This window comes from Schistocerca americana, chromosome 5, assembly GCF_021461395.2.
Source record: "Schistocerca americana isolate TAMUIC-IGC-003095 chromosome 5, iqSchAmer2.1, whole genome shotgun sequence".
Classification (NCBI taxonomy): domain Eukaryota; kingdom Metazoa; phylum Arthropoda; class Insecta; order Orthoptera; family Acrididae; genus Schistocerca; species Schistocerca americana.
In genome coordinates, this window is record NC_060123.1 from 448,896,080 (window position 1) to 448,919,486 (window position 23,407).

Sequence of the window (23,407 nt, forward strand, 5' to 3'; positions counted from 1 at the left end):
TTTACTACTTGAAGTGTCTCATTTCCTAATCTAATTCCCTCAGCATCACCCGACTTAATTCAACTACATTCCGTTATCCTCATTTTGCTTTTGTTGATGTTCATTTTATATCCTCCTTTCAAGACACTGTCCATTCCATTCAACTGCTCTTCCAAGTCCTTTACTGTCTCTGACAGAATTACAATGTCATTGGCGAACCTCAAAGTTTTTATTTCTTCTCCATGAATTTTAATACCTACTCCAAATTTTTCTTTTGTTTCCTTTACTGCTTGCTCAATATACAGATTGAATAACATCGGGGAGAGGCTACAACCCTGTCTCACTCCCTTCCCAACCACTGCTTCCCTTTCATGCCCCTCGACTCTTATAACTGGCATCTGGTATCTGTACAAATTGTAAATAGCCTTTTGCTCCCCGTATTTTACCCCTGCCACCTTTAGAATTTGAAAGAGAGTATTCCAGTCAACATTGTCAAAAGCTTTCGCTAACTCTACAAATGCTAGAAACATAGGTTTGCCTTTCCTTAATCTTCCTTCTAAGATAAGTCGTAAGGTCAGTATTGCCTCACGTGTTCCAACATTTCTACGGAATCCAAACTGATCTTCCCTGAGGTCGGCTTCTACCAGTTTTTCCATTCGTCTGTAAATAATTCGCGTTAGTATTTTGCAGCTGTGACTTATTAAACTGATAGTTTGGTAATTTTCACATCTGTCAACACCTGATTTATTTGGGATTGGAATTATTATATTCTTCTTGAAGTCTGAGGGTATTTCGCCTGTCACGTACATCTTGCTCACCAGATGGTAGAGTTTTGTCAGGACTGGCTCTCCCAAGGCTGTCAGTAGTTCTAATGGAATGTTGTCTACTCCCGGGGCCTTGTTTCGACTCAGGTCTTTTAGTGCTCTGTCAAACTCTTCACGCAGTATCATACCTCACATTTCGTCTTCATCTACATCCTCTTCCATTTCCATAATATTGTCCTCAAGTACATTGCCCTTGTATAGACCCTCTATATACTCCTTCCACCTTCCTGCTTTCCCTTCTTTGGTTAGAACTGGGTTTCCATCCGAGCTCTTGATATTCATACAAGTGGCTCTCTTTTCTCCAAAGGTCTCTTTAATTTTCCTGTAGGCTGCATCTATCTTACCCCTAGTGAGATAAGCCTCTACATCCTTACATTTGTCCTCTAGCCATGCCTGCTTAGCCATTTTGCACTTCCTGTCGATCTCATTTTTGAGACATTTGTATCCCTTTTTGCCTGCTTCATTTACTGTATTTTTATAGTTTCTCCTTTCATCAATTAAATTCAATATTTCTTCTGTTACCCAAGGATTTCTACTAGCCCTCGTCTTTTTAACTACTTGATCCTCTGCTGCCTTCACTACTTCATCCCTCAGAACTACCCATTCGTCTTCTACTGTGTTTCTTTCCCCTGTTCCTGTCAATTCTTCCCTTATGCTCTTCCTGAAACTCTGTACAACCTCTGGTTTAGTCAGTTTATCCAGGTCCCATCTCCTTAAATTCCCACCTTTTTGCAATTTCTTCAGTTTTAATCTACAGTTCACAACCAATAGATTGTGGTCAGAATCCACATCTGCCCCTGGAAATGTCTTACAATTTAAAACCTGGTTCCTAAATCTCTGTCTTACCATTATATAATCTATCTGATACCTTTTAGTACCTGCAGGATTCTTCCATGTATACAACCTTCTTTTATGATTCTTGAACCAAGTGTTAGCTATGATTAAGTTATGCTCTGTGCAAAATTCTACCAGACGGCTTCCTCTTTTATTTCTTAGCCCCAATCCATATTCACCTACTACGTTTTCTTCTCTCCCTTTTCCTACTGTCGAATTCCAGTCACCCATGACTATTAAATTTTCATCTCCCTTCACTACCTGAATAATTTCTTTTACCTCATCATACATTTCTTCAATTTCTTCGTCATCTGCAGAGCTAGTTGGCATATAAACTTGTACTACTGTAGTAGGCATGGTCTTTGTGTCTGTCTTGGTCACTATAATACGATCACTATGCTGTTTGTGGTAGCTTACCTGCACTCCTATTTTTTTTATTCATTATTAAACCTACTCCTGCATTACCCCTATTTGATTTTGTGTTTATAACCCTGTATTCACCTGACCAGAAGTCTTGTTCCTCCTGCCACCGAACTTCACTAATTCCCACTATATCTAACTTTAACCTACCCATTTCCCTTTTTAAATTTTCTAACCTATCTGCCCGATTAAGGGATCTGACATTCCACGCTCCGATCCATAGAACACCAGTTTTCTTTCTCCTGATAACGACGTCCTTCTGAGTAGTCCCCGCCCGGAGATCTGAATGGGGGACTATTTTACCTCCGGAATATTTTACCTAAGAGGACGCCATCATCATTTAACCATACAGTAAAGCTGCATGCTCTTGGGAAAAATTACGGCTGTAGTTTCCCCTTGCTTTCAGCCGTTCGCAGTACCACAACAGCAAGGCCGTTTTGGTTAGTGTTACAAGGCCAGATCAGTCAATCATCCAGACTGTTGCCCCTGTTTGAAAATATATGGTTTCTGATATCCAACAGGTCATTTAAGAGTTTTCTAATTGCTATTGTTCTTTGAGTGCTGCTTTCCTTAAGAATGAGGTGTGTGCTATTTCTGACACTTTTTATCCAATTCTTTTGACTCTTATCCTTGATGCGAGTTGATGTGGTTTCAGATAGTATGAAAATGTCAAATAGTGTGGGTGTGGGATTGTATGAGTGAGTTGTTAGGTGGTAAGAGGAATGGCAGATAAGTGCATCTAGTCATAATTACTTGTCTTGCTCCTCCTATTGTTTTCACTGTGGAATATTTGGTTTCTGATATCCACCAGATTATTTACGATATGTTTATTTTCTATTATTTTTGTTTGAGTTTTGTTTTCTGGATGGATGAGCTGTGTGCTTTTGCTGACACTTGTTATTCCCATACCTTTGACTCTTGTCCCTGATGTGAAGTGTTACAGTTTTAGTTAGTTTCATGTTCCATGGATCATTTTGCATGGTAAACCATAATTACTTGGAATGAGCCATTTTAAATTCACATTGCAAATTAATTTGTACATATGGCTACTTGCTGAAGTTTTTAAGTGTATTTTACCACACAAATGTGAAATGAGTTGTTCCACACTTGTGACTTGAGATGTTATCTGCTTTTCTGTGAAATATTGTGCTAGTCATATGCACCACTTTTCATTTTTATATTTGAACTAGTAAATTCCTGGGTTCCTAATGTTTTAATATGTACTTTTTCGTAGTTCTGGTGTCTTTTTTGTGCTGCATTGTGTTTTCTGAATATGTTACTTGCTGTGTGTACTCTTGTTTCACATTCCAGATGCAGTGATAGCAACTTTACTGTCTCTAAGATGGCTCTCATTCATGTTGCTTATTATCTCACAGCATTCTTTGCCACATTGCCATTTTGTAGAGTTTGGTGAGAAGTATTTGCATTTCTTTGACAATGTGCTGTGTTGATCCTGCTTTGAAAGTTAATTGTGGTTGGACAAGGGTGTCATGTTTGTATTTCCTTTATGTTTCATGAATTTGGATTGTCTTGTTTTTCTTCTTGTATTTGTGTGAAAGTTATTTGTGTAGAAACCTGTTAGTGGGATGTGATCTTCCACTTGAAAACTAAAATCTATTATCTTCCCTACATATTGTGCTGTGCCCATTAGCACAATAATTGAGAACCACACTTGTTAATATTTAAAATGTTTTGTAGAAGAAACTTTGCTATCTAGAAATGCAAATGTGATAGAGTTTGAGTAAATATTACAATCTGTACTGACATTAACTATTAAGGGGCTCTGGCATCAGTCATTATGTCTGTGAAATGAACATAGCAAATGAAAACAAGGTTACATTCATGAGGACTGGTACTTTGTAACTCTGTGCAACGTTTCCATAAGTGTAATGTAAAATAAATGCTTTCATTGTTAAATAATGCTGGGCTGTTTCATGCAATTCATATAGACTTTGTATGTTTTGCTTGTGCTCATAGGTTTAGTAAGAGTTATCAGTAATCTTTTTTCCACTTTTGTTGTTTACAATTTACATCAAACCATATATTTGAAATATGTTATGGATGTATATTATTATTTGTTGAACAGTGTTTAGATTTGTAAACTGTATATTCTACAATATTGTTTGTGTCAGTGTTACGAGAATAAAAGTGTGCAGCGTAAATAAAAACTTTGGTACAATTGAAGGGGTTGCTGGAAGAAAATGCTAGCCATCAATTAAGGATTAAACTGATAACTTTATCTGTTGTTTCCCAATACACAATGTTCTGGGAGGTAGTAGTTTCAGGTGTTACACTGTCTCCCTAAATAAAGAGACTTATTTCCGACAGTATACAGTAGGATGTCCCTGACTGCTATGTGTCACATACTCAACGAGAGACTGTTACTTTTGAAACTGAACAGAAGGAAAATGACAAAGAAAACAGTGTTCCTGAAAGAGCAGTAACATCCCTCACGGAAGGGAAGTCTGATAACGCTTCAGCAAAGCCTGTTGCTTGTTCTGATTCTTCTCTAACTGAATATGAAATATTTGTATCCACAAGGTGCCCAATGCTAAGGACGAGAATTTCTTCAGAATGTTCAATCGATAGTGAGGATAGTTTCGTCATTATGTTTGATGCAGGTGGTGATGATTCATGTGAAGAGACGTCTTCTGAAACAGCTTCTGTATGCAGTGATAGTGACAGCAGTGAGAGTGAAGATGAAGAAGTTTCAAGCATAAACAGTCAGTGCTTAACCTCTGAAGAACACATTGATCCTAATGACGACGATGACGATTACTGCTATGATGATGATGATGAGATTGATTTTAATGATGATGCAGAAATTGAAGGTCTAATTTGTGTATCAAAAACTGAACAACGTCCTGTCACGGTCGCCACTTTATAGTATAATAAAATAATGGAATAGATGATAATAAAATGCGTGGCTTTTTAAAATGTATTGACTTAATGAGATTAATTTTTCGGCGTGAATGACAAGCACAATAAGCTGAGCTATGCCTGGAAATAAGTCCGTATTAGTTCATATTATTTTGCAGGGCGGAGTAGTTTCTTTCTCCGCTGTAGATTTGTGCTTACCATTCTTTATAATATTACGTTTGGTCGCCGCGTTCACCTTTGAAGTCTTGACCGTGTTCCTATTAAGCTTATCGGATCTTCGTAATTTTCCAAAGTACACAGGTGGGCTTCAGTTATTGTAATTATTGTACTATTTGAAATAACAACTCACACGACCTTTCTGTTAATAAAACAATACTGTATTTTTCTAAACGGTGCACATATGAAATCCACACTCCTCACTTATTCATAGCGACCCCAAAATGGCGGTCTACAATTACTCGCTAAAAAATTGACGTGCTTCTCACTCTTTCACTAGCTGAGCGCGAATCCCTCCTTCCTCCTACCGGTACCAGAAAAAATCCTCTGTTTATTAACAACTGAAAGTCAAAAAATACATGACGGTAGGCATAGGCTCTATGACGGGCTACCGCTTCATCTTGTCTCTTTGCCTTTAAGGAAGACGAAAACATAAAGGAAATGCAAAAGGTTTATCACAGTGTGCATTCAGAATGCACTGTCTACTATGTTTATGTCCTTGTCTTTCAAATTAATGAAACATATAACATACAATAACTCAAAATATGCTGCTGTTAATTAGCACTTTCTTCTGCCATCTCCTTCAGTGTCGTATGCTATTTTAGACCTGACATACCTTAGAAAAAAAAGAAAGTGCTTTAAGTCTCAGTAATGTCATTTCTTTCAGCTCAACAGCCTTTAGTGCCTGGAATTGCCAAAGTTGTGTTAAGCACAAAAAATTTTCGTGATTCTATATCTGACACAGCTGAAAACAGTAAATGCTTCTGTTTTTTCCCCCAAGATAACAAATCAACTCATAGTAATTTCATTTATAGTCAAGCTCGATCGTCTTAACGTCTTTTACTGTCTTATATTAATCCGTTTCTAAAACAGTGTTAGCGCAATGATTTAGCGAAAGGCAGGGTTGACGCTAAATGCCTCGCTGGATTGCATGACATCATAGTTGAGTTGTGAGGCTTTGTTGTTTAGGTGGCACTGGTAGTGGTGGGAACACTCATGAAAAATTTTCTGTAGTAGCTGGTGTTACAGTTGCATCTCTTTTAGATTGATGTCAGCTGATAGTTATACCTGCTTAAAGGAAGTCCCCTCTATGGGCTCACCTTCAGAGGATGTCATGTTTCCAAGTAGTGAAGGAATCAGCATATTTCACCTAAATATAAGAAGTATTAGAGTTAAAGTTAATGAACTGCTTATAGATGTTAACTCTGAAATTATTGGTATATCGGAGCACCACTTAAATAATTTGACAATTCAGAGGCTTCCTTTACCAGGATACAGATTAGCTGGCTGTTTTTCAAGGAGTTCCTTGTGGAGTGGGGGAGTAGCCATGTATGTTATAATTTTTCCTCCTATCTATGTAATTATGTAGTTCTCAATTCGTTTGAGCAATCAATCATTCATAATAGGAAACACAATTATAACTCAGTCACTCAAAATGATTCAGAAATTTTACTTGTTAGAATGAAATCAGGCGATGATTCTTCTTCTCTGGAGGCTCGTGCTTTGCGGCAGTCTGCTAAATTGACAACTAAAATGCCTCGTAATTTTGGGAGCGTTGTATGATCAGTCGGGAAACCTCAGATCAAGCGGATATTTGGCTTTGATGAAGTTTAACCTTCCGAAGAAGTAATGGAGCTCTTGGATTATTAAATGAAGGTTCGTATCCAGTCTTTCGGAAGTTCCCTTCTGATTAACAACTACGCAATATATCGACGAATGTCGTTAATTCTCAAATGTCAAATACACACCTTTTGTATGAAGGAGCAATATATATATTTCCCTTTTTATCCTACAGTTTCGTATCAGTTATCTTCTGTCATAAATCGCAATATTCAGATTACAATTCTTCAAACAAAGCTCAGGCTATTCGGCACGAAGACAATCTCAGAAGCTTTTTTTCTTCTAACAACCACCAGGGAGAGTACTACAAAGAATAATTATGCGCTCATGGCATAGCTATTGTATGAAACTACGTTGCGCATGGATTCTGCGAGTGTGAAGATAGAAAATTAGTAAACGTCATTCAATGGTAGAATTGTATCAGAATAATTCATCGAATATAAAGAGATATTACAACATAAAAACAGTGTTTCATTTGAACCCATAGGCATATCACAGCACTGCACTGTACAGATATTTGAGTGTTGTGCAGGGGCAGTTGAATTTAGTGAAATTAAACTTCTAATTGTTGTTGTTTATAGGTGCCCTAACTCTGACTTCCAAGCATTTCTGCTCAAGCTAGAGAGGGTTCTTGATTCACTTTATAGAAATTATCAAAAATTAGCTATATGTGGTGACTTCAATATTAATTTTGTATGTGATGGTGCAAGAAAAAGAGTTTTGGTAGATCTCCTAAATTCATATGATCTGATGCAGAATGTGTTTTTTCCAAGTAGGGTGGAGGGGAACAGTAGCACAGCCATAGACAATAATTTTTTTTTCATTCTTCATTACTAGATGGGCATTCTGTTAGTAAAGGGTGAATGGCCTTTCACACCATGATGCACAAATTTTAACTTTAAAAGGCTTTTGTACTCAAACAAATGCCACATATAATTACAAACTATGTAGGAAAGTTAATCCAACAGCAATAGAGAGATTTTTAAACGTCATCAAAGAACAAGAGTGGCAGGATGTTTATAGTGCCAATAATATAGACAACAAATATAATACTTTCCTTAACACATTTCTCATGCTCTTTGCTTTCCATTAGAACATTCTAAATGGGGCACTAACAGTAAAAGGCAGCCTGGGTGGCTGACTAGTGGGATAAGGATATCATGTAGAACAAAGCGGGAATTATATTAAAATGTTAGAAGTAGTCACAGTGGAGCTACGCTAGTCCATTACAAACAGCACTGTAAGACGCTTAAAATGTTATTAGGAAGGCAAAGAGTATGTGGTACGCAAATAGAATAGCTAATTCACAGGATAAAATTATAACAATATGGTCAGTTGTGAAAGAATTGTTTGGTCAGCAGCACAAGGTCGATGATATAAAGTCAGTTCATATGAAAAATATTTCTGTTACTGATAACTCAGATATATGTACAGTATTTAATAATCATTTTCTGAGCATTACTGCGGAATTAAACAAAAATTTAGTTTCTACAGGGAATAGTATAACTTTCTTGGCAAATGCCTTTCCGAGATTCATGTCTTAAATACTCCTCTGTGATACAGACAAGGGGGGAGATTGAGTCAGTAATTAAATCACTGAAGACTAAGGACTCTCATGGATATGATGAAGTGCCTAACAGAATATTAAAGTACTGTGCTGCACATGTTAACCCTGTATTTAGCCACATTTGTAATTTTTCCTTTAGGAATGGTCAGTTTCCTGAGTGATTAACATACTCTGTAGTAAAGCCGCTTTATAAAAGGGAGAAAGGGGTAAATTAGACAGTTTTAGACCTATTTCTATGTCACCAGTGTTCGCTAAAGTTATTGAAAAAGTAGTGTATATAAGGATAATTGATCATTTTATATCACGCAATTTGCTATCAAATTTATAGTTCGGCTTTAGAAATTGTTTAACAACTGAAAATGCTATATGCTCTTTTCTCTGTGAGGTGCTGGATGGGTTAAATAAAAGGTTCCAAATGTTAGGCATATTTTTTGATTTAACTAAGGTGTTGATAACACAATATTGTTCCAGAAGTTGGACCATTATGGAATACAGGGACTAGCTCACAACTGATTCACCTATTGCTTTAGCAACAGACAGCAAAAGTTCATTATTCACAGTGTTGAGAATGGCTGTAATGTGGGGTCTGAGTGGGGTACGGTCAAATGGGGGGTGCCCCAGGGATCAGTGTTGCGACCACTCATGTTCCTTATTTATATAAATGATATGCCTTCTAGTACTATGAGTAACTCTAAAATATTTGTGTTTGCTGATGACACTAGCTTGGTAGTAAAGGATGTTGTATGCAGCATTGGCTCAGTTTCAAATAGTGCAGTTCATGACCTAAGTTCATGGCTTGTAGAAAATAAACTAACGCTAAATCAAGGTAAGTCCCAGTTTTTACAGTTTCTAAAACCTGACGTTTTAATTTCATAGAATGGGCATATGATTAGTGAAACTGAACAGTTCAAATTTCTAGATATTTCTAGTGAATGGAACGCAACACAAGCAAATCTTCATGGACATAAAAAATCAGTATTATTCATTACTTAGTTCATGTAGAAAACTGTGTGTAAATTCTTAACAAAATAAGTAATTTTAATGTATATGTGATTTTAGCATTGAAGTACCCAGTCCATAGAGAAGCTTCCAAGTAAAAATTATCTTAATAATCTTAACAATCACTAAATTTTGTTAGTCTTGGCAGGGACAGAACTCAAGTTACAAGGGCCATCTCTGCTAACACAGTAACTCAGTGTCACGCAGCTGCATGAACACAGGGCACTCAGTGCAGGTAGCAGATTAGCTGATAACAACTCAGCCTGAAGGAGTGGTTTGGCAAGAGCGTCAGGAGCAGTTCAGCAGTTAGATGGTTAATCCTACCTTTCAGTATTGATTGTATTTAGGGACAAGTTTATTCTATTAAACTTTGTGTACTTCAAAACACTTTCACAAGTACTTAGCCTCTTTCTTTCAAGATTCATTTTCTTCTACTGAATCCAGGCGCACTCGCTCCACTGTAAAAACGAATCCTACTTGTCACAAAGCATGTGGCTGTCACACGTTTTTGTTCTCATAATGTTTTACTGGTAGTTAGTTTGAGCTAACTATTGAACAAAATAAAAAGTACTTTCTGCCAGGAAATACATTCCTTCTCTTCAAAACCACCAAAATGACTGTCAAACATAATACACAGTTTGAAAGATTGATCACCATCAGCATTATTTACACCCTTACCTGTAATACACCATAGGTAAGAAGCACAGAATATGGAGATTAAAAAGAACTATACACTGTCATATCTCCTTACATTGATGACCAAAATCAATTATAAAAATTTCTATTCCCAAGGATTCAACATGTTCCCATTTGTTTGAGAGTCAAAATCTGACTAAAAAGTTTTAGCAAATTTAGCCACTTCTCAGCTGCTTGCACTGCTGTTTCCAGCAACATATTCATTCCATATGCTAGAAGTGCATATTCATTTATTTGATAATGTACAGAGATGTAAAATACAAATACTAATGTAGTTTTGTGTGTAGCTTATTGGTCATAACAGGAATCTGTTAATTTTATACGCTGAAAATTACATTTTTAATCGCATATGTATTTTTCATCACAGGTTGACTTACTTGACATCAACCCAACTGCCTTGCAGTTTCCTGTTGAAGCACTGTCGCCTGAAGACGTGAAGCAAGTGGAGGTGGCTCGTAACAGCATAAAGGCCCTGTGGACACTCTCAGTGTCTAACAGAAACAAAAAAGAAATGCTGAAAGCAAACTGTGTACCTCTCTTTGCAAAGCTCTTCCGATCAGTTCATCCAGATATTATAATACCCACTGCAGGGATTCTACAAGAATGTGCCTTAGAGGTATGTTGTGCTGATAGAAATGAGAAATTTCCTGCAATGTTTCAGATTTTATTCCATGACTTATGTTACTGAGGTACGTATTTCACCATTCACTTCCAGTTGTAAGTACTATCATTGTGGTTGTGTCAAAGTTCCTCATCACAACAGAATTGAAAAACCTCCTCTTTCTATCCCTATAGTCTATTAAGTCATATTTTTATCTTTTAAAAGTGTTAAATCAGAATCATTGTAAATAACTGTCTTTCTTTGATACAAGGACTGCCATCACAAAGTGTTTTAGATTCCTCCTTTTTATTACACCTGCCTTGCAACTTTTTTCAATATTCCAACATTCTTACTGTGAGTGCCATTCTACTGTCACTGCTGTTCCTTTTGTGGGTGCAATTGTTCCTGCCAGCATTGGAGAAATGCTGGTTCAATAGTGGCCAAAAAGTAGCACTAGGAGAATGGAAACAATATCTGGGGTGTCACTTGCATAAGAACATTCCTCACTACCACTTTAGCACCTCCACATGCGTGACAATGCTGCCACACTAAAGTGTTGGTTGGCAGTGGCTCAATAATGACCAGGAAATTGAACCCCAAGAAGAAAAATTAAAACTCATCATGTGAGTCAATTTATGGGAAGCAGAAAGTTAGAACCCTTGTATAGACATGCACCACGACAACTCAGTCCATGGCCTTGTGGCTGTCCACTGAGCACTAGGCAACAACACTCAGCACGATGTGTGAGGAAAGGTCCGTGGTAGGTGAACTCACTGCAAGCACTGGCCAGCTCGGCTTATGGCCTGCCGTAGCTAAACCTTCCCGACAGCAGGTCTATCCATACTACTTACGATGTGCACCCTCCATGGCATGTTTTCACCTATGATTTGCATTACCTATGCCAGTTCGTCTGCCTCAATCACAGTGTCTGCTGGCTTAGCAGTAAACTTTTGATAAGAGAATGGCAATAGCAAGATTGTTGCAGTCTTTAGCTGATAGCTTGTTGGGATGCTCAGGTTGTGGTAACAGGTGCAGGAAGCAGTCTTAGGTGCAACGCACGAGCAGCTGAGTCCAGCTCTGTTAATGCCAGATCAGTTCTTGGTAGACCTGGGGAAAGTGCGAAAGCAATTGAAACTTGTAGTTGAACCAGACAAGTTGAATTGGCCATTGTATTACCACACAGCAGCAGTTGAGGTCAGGATGGATTTAGCTTTATAGCATGTACTAATACAACTTCTGATTAGCAATGAATGTGCCAGGTTCAAATGTTACATCATACATGCCTACCACTTAAAGTGGGGAACCTCAGGGAAGTTTGTACAAGTAGAGACATAGGAGGTAACACTGAACACAGAATGTGGTTGTAGTCATGCGGTGAAATCACTATCAGAACTTGAAGATCATGAGAGGGAGAGCATTACCATCTGCATGATCCTGTTAGTGCATATGGGTCCTGTCACATGCAAAGTGCAATTGTTGTACTTAGGTAAAATAGAAGGTCAGGATTGTTCATGTGACATCCTGGAGCCATGACCCTGTTTCCAGCAAGTGGCTCTGCACTGGGTTTATTCTGTAAACATTACTGAAGCTGTCGTAGTGAACTGCTATGAACCAGGTAAGCTTGCAGGAGCTTGATGTTTGGAACTGCATGAGAGTGGAATAATTAAAAATTAATGGTATGGACTGTAACAACAGGGCAGACCTTTCACCTGTCAGCCTTGGTTACGGAGGAAACCAAGTTGAACATTGCACAGCCACAGTTCTACTGGCCAGCAAAGCCAAAGTTGTTGCTCACCATGTGGAGAGGCTTTGTGTGACAGACAGGCACATTTAAAAGTCGATCTTTTGGACAAAGTCCTTTGCAGATGTAGTGCAGTCACTGTGTTTTGCACACTTCTGTGGAAATAGCAGCTCCGCTATGGCTATGTTGAAAGCCATGGGCATCTGACAGCCGATGAGGAACTTGTGTTTCGATTTTATCAATAAGCCTGTTTACTTGCCATGAGGGGGCCGGGCCACACCTCACAATCCTGGTAACATAGCTGACACGGAACAGGGCAGGTGGTTACTTCATTGTTGGGCCACAGAGGTTTTGATTTGTACGTGGTTGGAAGTCCACTACATGGGGATGTAACACTGTATGATGGATGAGCACTTTCAGGCTCACTACAACAGCAGCTGAACTTCTGCCTTGATGGGCAACAATTCATGTCTGGGGCAGGGCACAACCACTTACATACCAACACTGGCCACATGCTCCATCACCCAATGGGGTGAGCTCTTCTTCTGGGTCTTGAAAGTCTCCACAACAATTCTGGCAGTCGATCATACTGCTGGCACATGTCACATGACACCACACTGCCCAGACTGGGGCACACATTGCTGAGTGGGCTAAAAAAGTGCCAGCATAATTGGGCACAGACATTACAGCCAGCCACACAACCTGCAGCTGGCTTCTACAGCTGTCAGCAGTACCTCCATACATCATGCTTGAGAGAGTGTGTCCACAGCATCAAAGCACTGCGAATATTGTAGCATAAGTTTTATAAAAATGTTTTACATTCCAGCTGTTTTTCCTAGCCACCACCGGGCAGCACCATTGTCTCCACTCCCTGCTGCATGTCAACCTCAACACCATAGTTTGGCCCCTCACCCCCAGGCCACTATACAGAGGAGAGGCAAACACACACACATACACATACACACACACACAAACACACACACACACAACTGACACACATATGCCCACTATCATCTCTGGGCACCGTGGTGTCACTGCAGTGAGAAGCAATCTCTGCTGGGTTGGGTAGTGTAGGTAAGAAGGGGGAGTTCTAGCAGGGTATGAGTGGTGGAAAATTCTGTAGTGCTGCCTTTAGAAGTGTGCAGAGATGTGGCAGCAACACGATGGTGGGCCGCTAAGTGCAGTGTTGGGAGAGCTGTGGTGTGTGGGAAAATGAGGAGCAGAGAAAATGGAAAGAATTGTGCAGGTGAACTGGTGATGTGAGAATGAAGGATACGTTTGGGGAGAATCTGCACCTGTAAAATTCAGGAAAAAAATCTGGAGTTGGTAGAAATAATCCAAATGGCATGGGTTGCAAAGCAGTCGTTGAAGTCAAGCACATCATATTGTGTGGCATGCTCAGCAAGTAAATAGTTCAGCAGTCTCTTGACCACATTTTGAAGGTGGCCATTCATGTGGTCAGAGACCTCGTTATGTGTTACTTCACATACACCAAGGTAACACTGGAAATTGTCTCATACTGTGTAAGAAAATAAGCATGCAAATGGTATTCAGAGGATTCAGCTGATTCAATGACTCCTCGACATTAGCGTGTTGAGTGTGAACACTTTGATTTCAGTTTATTGCAATAAAAAGAAGTGAAATCGTGGAGCACTAATGATGCATATCTTTTCCGTGAGGTAGCTAACAATGAAATTATCAATCTTCTTTTACAAATAATTTCAGTGGTTGCATTACAATTACTGTATGGTGATGTATATTCAAGCACCTGGTGTACTTGATAGAGAGGCTCTCATATGTTGTGTAAGGAACCACTGTTCCTTATCCTTTGGGTTTATAAAGTGCATCAGAAATGTATGTCATGCAGAAAAATGGTATTCTTGTCATATGATCATGCATTATACCACAGAGTAGACAGAATGCTTTTTATAATATCTCATGTGGAAATTAGAATCTGTTTTCTTTGTAGTAATGAATACAGCCCACACTCTTGCCAGTATTTACTGTGGAATGCTGCAGGACATCAATCTACAATCAAAAATTCTAATAATTATCACAGTCTGATTCATACCAGCTGCATAGGACCAGATTATCGATAGCTAACTTGTGTGGATTCTATGATCTTTTGAATCACTCCCAGAGCAAAATCAGGATGTATCATTCTCCTAATGATAATTGTATCCAACTAGAGAAAGCTATACAAATAACCCCTATTTAAGAGACACCAGTTAGCTACAATTTATTTACTTAGACCTTTCAAGTGTATCATCTGCACGAATGGCAAGGCTGAACAATATTATGAAGTGGTAAATTATCGAGTTTCATTCTTTTCACTAGATTTCTGCAGTCTGCTTCCAGTCACTATCTACTTTCTGCGTGCTTTAACAAAAGTAATGTTATTCAGCACAGCATTCTGTTAAAATGTTATAATAGCTGGTTGCCCTGAAAGTTTGACAGACATTAAGATTAACCTTCTTTCAGAAAAGTTACCAGTCAGCATTCGAGAATCATGGGATGATAGCTGATTTTGTTCAGTATCTTTTTTCTGAAAGTGCAGAACTGAAAAAGCACTCAGCATCAGCTATTTTTAGGGTGAGTTATTAATTCTGTTTGGAATTACATTGGTTTTTCAAAAATTGAAACAGATTTCTTTTGCTTTAGCATCTGCAAATTCTAATATTTTTCTTTTTAACAGTGTGCAGAGGGTGACATTACACGAAATATGGTTCGGCTGGCTGATGGCTTATACATTTTAGTCAAGCTTGCCAAAACCATCAAAGTTCATCCAGACAGATTACTTTTAGCTGCTGTGACAGGTGCAATATGGAAATGTGCTCTTAATTCTGAGAATGTTCAGCGATTTGATGAACTTGAAGCTGTGGAAGTTTTGATTGCTATTTTACAAGATGAATATAGAGAGCTACATAGCTTTTGTCTTGTGACAAGGAATCCTATTTGTCGCAAAGAATGTTTTCTACCAGAAATTCTTGAGGTAATTTGTGAATATTTCATATGGTTGAATGTTGTCCTAAATGTCACTATTTGCAAGGTTGAAAAATTTAATGTTCCCTGGAAAGTAGAGGCAGGGAATAAACTAACTTATGCAGTGTATTACATTTTGTTGTTACTCACAAGCATTGCATTTTATAGATTGAAAAACATTCTTCATATAGAGAATTCAGAAATCAGTCAATAATAATCAATAATAAACTATTGGGTTCTTTTACAAGAAACTGAAAAAAGCATAACAAGTTGAATATTTACTGATACTCTGAATGAACTCATTTTGAGAAGCGTATTTATTCCACTTCACATAGTTTTTATAAACAAAGATTATATTTTAAACAATTATTTTCCTTAAGACTTGAACCCAAATATATGTACTCAATTTGAACAGGTGTTGACAAATGTGATTGGAGGACTATCGCAGTTTGCAAAACTTTCTCACAACCGTGAAGCACTTCGTGAAGCACGTGTTGTTCCCTTGCTGGTTGAACTGTTGTTTGAGTCAAAAGAAGACCTGCTTGAAAATGTTGCTCATCTACTGGGTGAATGTGCCAAAGAAAAGGAATCAATGGCCATCATTGAAGAACTTGATGGTGTCAGTCTTCTTTGGTCACTGCTTAAAAACCCATCAACAAATGTGCAAGCAAATGCTGCTTGGGCTTTGTGCCCATGCCTCGAAAATTCAAAGGTATGAAAATAATCGTTCACTGAGCTTGAGATGTTGATATGTTATGTAAAGCTCTGAAATGCATCGCATAAATTTCACAAGTAATTCAGTCAAATATAATAAGAACTAATATTGCATAACTGTGAAAAAATCATTTAAATGGCACGAAAAGAAAGCACTTCGTACAGAATACAAAGATAATTATTCACCTGTTTACTGCTGTTCCTGAACGAAACCATACATTACAATTTAAATACTGGAGAAAACATGAAGAATATTAATGAGATGGTATTATTATACATATTTTTTGCATATCACCAGCAGTTAGAATAGAATGATCATTTGTACCCAGCATAACATATTCGTAGTTGAACCTCGAGTGGGCGCACCTATGTGTAAAGTGCACCAAATAAGAATAATGTTGTCTTGTATCATTTCATTGTTGTTTTACAGTTGCGAGCCCATACCTATTCCTTCATTATTCCTTCAGATAACACTATGATAAGTTGTGTTGTCATATTTCTAAGTGAGCAGTGGTAGTACAAAATAAACAGCAAGATAGATGAGAAAAAATTTATGATCTGTGCAAGAAAATGTTCCACTTTCCAAGCTAGCAGCACAATCCACAATGAGGTAGTTGTCTACAGGATAGTAACTAAATAAACACTTTGCAGGGATCTGATGCAACTGTGCTGTTTAGTGCTTTGAGTGGGTCATTATGTCGGGTAAGACTTGTATGCGGTAACAGAGTTGTATAATGAAAGTTTATGTCATTATTGCTTAATTGAACAGCCATGTTAAAAACCTTAAGATTTTTGCCTGCCCAGGTATCTAAGGCTGTATCTAAATATAAAGACTTAAAGAAAAAAATTGTTAAATACCAGCATGTCTATCTGTTTTAATAAGAACTGTGAATGGAGTGAATTAGTCCCCACTTATTTAAAGGCTTTTATTAACTTCAGATATTGTAAAAATGATCGTTTGAGCTTCAGGCCTATTGTAAAAAAATTAATTTCTGATAACATAAAATTGCTTTATGCCAAAAAAGACACTCTTAATGCAGAGGCTTGTGACTTTTATCTTGAAATTACAAAATTGTGCCATGATTTGTTTAATGTTAATATCAATCTTGTATGGTCACAAATTAATGACTACTTAGAGAATTATAAACAAGGTATTATGTACAGGCACAAAAAAAATCAGTAAGCTTTTCTGCCTTTTTCCACCTGAGAGATCTTCCGAAAAATTTAAAAAAAGTGACCATGTCTTTTATCACCGAGTTTTAAATAAGACTAATATTAATTTTACAGAAGCAGAAACTAGTCTGTTAGAAAAAGGGCTTAAGTATAATGTTAAACCAGATTTGACTAACAAGCAGGTCGTGCAGAATGTCCTTGTAGACCTGAAAACTGGTTTAGGTTGCATAAAAATGGATAGTGCTGTGCAAACTAGGATTGCGTATGATGTAACAAATATTTTTAGTATATGCCAGGCTGCTTCCCCTAATGCCTCATGTATAATGACAAGGCCTTGATTAGAAATATTAATAAGAAACTTAAAGATAATGAGGCTCTTATAATGAAAGCTGATAAGGGCTCTTCACTAGTAATTGCATATAATGAGGAATATATTTCGAAAACCATGTCTTTTTTCGAAGAATTTGCAGATGGGTTATCTCCTGTTTTAACTACCATATATTTTATATCCCTTAAATAAGAAACTGTGGGGAGCGGTTGGAAGAAAGTACAGGTTTCACCTGTCTACAAGAAGGATAACAGAAGCAATCCACAAAACTACCAAGCATCCTGTCTCACTGATATCCAGCTGTTGAAGAATCCTACAACATATTCTTAGATCAAATTCATTGAGATATCTTGAATAGAATTATCTCCTCCATGCCAACGAGAATAGATTCTTCAAGCATCTGTCACACAGAACCCAACTCGTCATTTCCTTATATGACATCCTGAATCCCATGGATCAAGGCATCAGGTAGATGCAAAATTTATTGACTTCTGAAGAACATTTCATTTGCAAGGGAAACTCCCCATCACACAACCTCAGATTTATTGGTAAAATTGGCCAGTGCATAGCCTGTCAAATCCAGCATGAAAACAGGAAGATGGTGTACTGAACTGTGAAAAAATAAGCAAAATAGAAACAGTGAATGGTCCAAGCTCAAGATATGTAACATCGAGCAAATTGCAAGAACCACAGCATCATGGTTGTGTGATCATAGTGTTGGACTCCAATGCAGGAGATCTGTGTTCAAATCTCCCTCATGCCCCATTTTTTTTTTTTTTTCACAAAATTATCAGTGTTCCATCCAGTCATTAATGTGCCTGTTCTGCATCTGTAGTCTTGGTAATTGTCATACTGCTTATAGAATATGAGTTGTGGTAAGAATATATTACTGTCACAAGTAAATGTGATGAATAGTGAGAGCAGGTGAGATGCTGCATAGACTCCCAAAAGAAATGAAATCAACAAATAAACAGGTCTGAACTATGTTACAACAAAGGAATTCAAGAATCAAAACTTCTTAAACAGAATGCCAGAGTCATAACATGTGGTACATGTGTAGAACAAATAGGATCTACATACATCTGAAGGTCCCTTCCTTACACCTCACTGTTTCGAACTGATGTTACACCACAGCAGAGACACAAGTTTGAACATAGTGAACAGACACATTAATGACGGGATGGACAGTTCATAATTTTGTGTGCAAAAAAAAGGGGGGGAGGAGGCACAAGAGAGATTTGCACACGAATTTCCTCCTTCACAGTCCAACATCTCAGCCACGTAATCATGATGCCATGGCTATTCCAGTTCAATTCATGTTGCACATCTTGAGTTTCAACAGTCACTGTTTTAATTTTGCTTAATTTTCATGGTTCATTACATCTTCTTTATGTTTTCCTGCTTGATATGTGTTCAGTTTTTGATAGAATATCCTCTAGGCCATCTTACTATTAAATTTCATGGGGGTCACAATGGGGAGTTTCCCTTGTGAGTACCGCACTAATATTTACTAACAAAACTCGGAATATACCCGTATATCAAACAAAACTTGTGAATGGATTACAGTAGGGAAGACACAGAATGTTACCTTCAATAGACAGTCATCAACAAAAGTAGAAATAGTTTCAGGTGTGCCTCAGAGAAGTGCGTTTGGACCCATGATGTACATGTTTCATAGTAATGGTAGCCTCAGACTTTTTACGGGTGTTGCAGTTTACTATAATGAGCACTACCGGAAAAAAGGTGCAGAAATTTCCAGTTGGATGCTGGAGGGATTTCAAAGTGGTGCAAAGACTGGCAACATGCTTTAAATGTTAAGAAATGTAAAATTCTGTACTTAACAAAATGCAGAAATGTAGCTTCCTATGACTACAATATCAGTGGGTCATAATTGGAATCAGTCAACTCTTTGAAATAAGTGAGTGTAAGAATTTGTAGACATACAAAATGGACTGGTCACATTCCCACATTGGCAAGTAAAGCAGAATTCAGAGTTTGCTTCGTTGGCAGGATGCTGGGAAATGCAGTCAGTCTGCGAAGGAGAGTACTTACAAAACACTTGTGTGTCCCATCATAGAATATAACTCAATTGTGTAGTGCCTGTACCAGACAGGAATAACAAAGGATAGAGAACGTATTCAAAGAAGGACAGCACAAATGACTGCAGGTTTATTTGACTCATGAATATGTTGTTGTTGTGGTCTTCAGTCCAGAGACTGGTTTGATGCAGCTCTCCATGCTGCTCTATCCTGTGCAAGCTTCTTCATCTCCCAGTACCTTCTGCAACCTACATACTTCTGAATCTGCTTAGTGTAGTCATCTCTTGGTCTCCCTCTGCGATTACTATGCTCCATGCTGCCCTCCAATACTAAATTGGTGATACCTTGATGCTTCAGAACATGTCCTACCAAGCGATCCCTAGTTCTAGTCAAGTTGTGCCACAAATTTCTCTTCTCCCCAATTCTATTCAGTACCTCCTCATTAGTTATGTGATCTACACATCTAATCTTCAGCATTTTTCTGTAGCACTACATTACAAAAGCTTCTATTCTCTTCTTGCCCAAACTATTTAACGTCCATGTTTCACTTCCATACGTGGATGCACGCCATGCAAATACTTTCAGAAACGACTTCCTGACACTTAAATTTATACTTGACGGTAACAAATTTCTCTTCTTCAGAAACGCTTTCCTTGCCATTGTCAGTCTGCATTTTATACCATCTCTACTTCTACCATCATTAGTTACTTTGCTCCCTAAATAGCAAAACTCATTTACTACTTTAAGCTTCTCATTTCCTAATCTAATTCCCTCAGCATCACCTGATTTCATTCAACTACATTCCATTATCCTCGTTTTGCTTTTGTTGATGTTCATCTTATATCCTCCTTTCAAGACACTGTCCATTCCATTCAACCGCTCTTCCAGGTCCTTTGCTGTCTCTGACAGAATTACAATATCATCGGCGAACCTCAAAGCTTTTATTTCTTCTCCATGAACTTTAATCCTACTCCAAATGTTTGTTTTGTTTCCTTTCCTGCTTGCTCAATATACAGACTGAATAACATCAGCAATAGGCTATAACCCTGTCTCACTCCCTTTGCAACCACTGCTTCCCTTTCATGCCCCTCAACTCATATAACTGCCATCTGGTTTCTGTACAAATTATAAATAGCCTTTCACTCCCTGTATTTTACTCCTGCCACCTTCAGAATTTTAAACAGAGTATTCCATTCAACATTGTCAAAAGCTTTCTCTAAGTCTACAAATGCTAGAAACAAAGGTTTGCCTTTCCTTAAACTGTCTTCTAAGCTAAGTCGTAGGATCAATATTGCCTCATGTGTTCCAACATTTCTACGGAATCCAAACTGATCTTCCCTGAGGTCGGCTTCTACTAGTTTTTCCATTCATCTGTAAAGAATTCATGTTAGTATTTTGCAGCCGTGACTCATTAAATTGATAGTTCAGAAATTTTTACATCTGTCAACACCTGCTTTCTTTGGAATTGGAATTACTATATTCTTCTTGAAGTCTGGTGATATTTCACCTGTCTCATACATCTTGCTCATCAGATGGTAGAGTATTGTCAGGGCCGGCTCTCCCAAGACTATCAGTAGTTCTAATGGAATGCTGTTTACTCCCGGGGCCTTGTTTCAACTTAGGTCTTTCAGTGCTCTGTCAAACACTTCACACAGTACCATATCTCCCATTTCATCTTCATCTAGATGCTATTCCATTTCCATAATATTCTCCTCAAGTACTTCACCCTTGTATAGACCCCCTATATATTCCTTCCACCTTTCTGCCTTCCCTTCTTTGCTTAGAACTGGGTTTCCATCTGAGTTCTTGATATTCATACAAGTGGTTCTCTTTTCTCCAAAGGTCTCTTTAATTTTCCTATAGGCAGTATCTATCTTACCCCTAGTGATATATGTCTCTACGTCCTTACATTTATCCTCTAGCCATCCCTGCTTAGCCAATTTGCACTTCATATCGATCTCATTTTTGAGACGTTTGTATTTCTTTTTGCCTTCTTCATTCACTGCATTTTTATATTTTCTCCTTTCATCAATTAAATTCAATATGCTCTTTCCCAAGGATTTCTACCAGTCCTCATCTTCTTACCTACTTGATCCTCTGCTGCCTTCACTGCTTCATGCCTCAGAGCTACCCATTCGTCTTCTACTGTATTTCTTTCCCCCATTCTTGTCAATCGTTCCCTAATGCTCTGCCTGAAACTCTCTACAACCTCTGGTTCTGTCAGTTGATCCACCTTTTTGCAGTTTCTTCAGTTTTAATCTGGAGTTTATAACCAATAGATTGTGGTCAGAGTCCACATCTGCCCCTGGAAATGTGTTACAATTTAAAACCTGGTTCCTAAATCTCTGTCTTACCATTATAAAATCTATCTGAAATCTTCCAGTATTTCCAGGCCTCTTCCACATATACAACTATCTTTCATGGTTCTTGAACCAATTGTTAGCTATAATTAAGTTATGCTCTGTGCAAAATTTACCAGGCGGCTTCCTCTTTCATTCCTTACCCCCAGTCCATATTCACCTACTATGCTACTTTCTCTTCCTTTTCCTACTATCGAATTCCAGTCACCCATGACAATTAAATTTTTGCCTCCCTCCACTATCTGAACAGTTTCTTTTATTTCATCATACATTTCATCAATCTCTTTGTCATCTGTGGAGCTAGTTGGCATATAAACTTGTACCACTGTGGTAGGCATGGGCTTTGTATCTATCTTGGCCACTATAATGCGTTCACCATGCTGTTTCTAGTAGCTTACGTGCATTCCTATTTTTTTATTCATTATTAAACCTACTCGTGCATTACCCCTATTTGATTTTCTATTTATAACCCTGTATTCTCCTGACTAGAAGTCGTGTTCCTCCTGCCATCGAACTTCACTAATTTCCACGATATCTAACTTTAACCTATCCATTTCCTTTTTTAAATTTTCTAACCTACTTGCCCAATTAAGGGATCTGACATTCCACACTCCGATCCATAGAATGCTACTTTTCTAATGACATCCTCCTGAGTAGTCCCTGCCCGGAGATCCAAATGGGGGACTATTTTACCTCCGGAATATTTTAGCCAGGAGGATGCCATCATCATTCAACCGTACAGTAAAGCTGCATGCCCTCGGGAAAAATTACGGCTGTAGTTTCCCCTTGCTTTCAGCCGTTCATAGTACCAGCACAGCAAGGCCATTTTGGTTAGTGTTACAAGGCCAGATCAGTCAATCATCCAGACTGTTGCCCCTGCAACTACTGAAAAGGCTGCCGCCCCTCTTCAGGAACCACACATTTGTCTGGCCTTTCAACAGATACCCCTACATCGTGGTTGCACCTTCGGTATGGCTATCTGTATCACTGAGGCACACAAGCCTCCCCACCAGCGGCTAGGTCCACCGTTCATGGTTGAATATAGAGACCAATTATCCTCATAAAGATTGCTTACAAAATTTTGAGAACCAGTATTGGGTGAAGAATCTAAAATATCCTTCTACCCTCTTCATGTTGCTCCAGTGGGAACTGCAAAGACCAGTTACATGACTCAGAGAAGCAATCTTCCTGAGCTCCCTGTGTGGAATGGGAATAAACCATAACATGATAGCATGGTGTACAATTGGAGGTACACACTGCCATGCAAATCACAGTGTTTTGCAGAGTTTGTGTGTAGATGTAGAGGTATTTCGTCTAATGTATGATTTTCCCTGTGGCTTATTAAAAAATTAGGTAGAGTTTCAAGATTCCTGATGAATACTCACTAATCCATATAGCAAGAGGACTACATATAGGGGATGCGATGATTATGAG

The 23,407-nt window shown here is 38.2% G+C and overlaps 1 protein-coding gene across 1 annotated transcript in view; it reads left to right on the forward strand.

Moving 5' to 3' along the window:
* Nucleotides 1–23,407, forward strand: part of LOC124616744 (armadillo repeat-containing protein gudu-like) — a 159,061-nt gene that overhangs the window by 88,225 nt on the left and 47,429 nt on the right. The window contains exons 5-8 of the mRNA XM_047145113.1: nucleotides 10,403–10,651; nucleotides 14,859–14,969; nucleotides 15,073–15,369; nucleotides 15,775–16,071. Coding sequence (XP_047001069.1) covers nucleotides 10,403–10,651; nucleotides 14,859–14,969; nucleotides 15,073–15,369; nucleotides 15,775–16,071 — 954 coding nt within the window. The remainder of the gene's footprint in view (nucleotides 1–10,402; nucleotides 10,652–14,858; nucleotides 14,970–15,072; nucleotides 15,370–15,774; nucleotides 16,072–23,407) is intronic.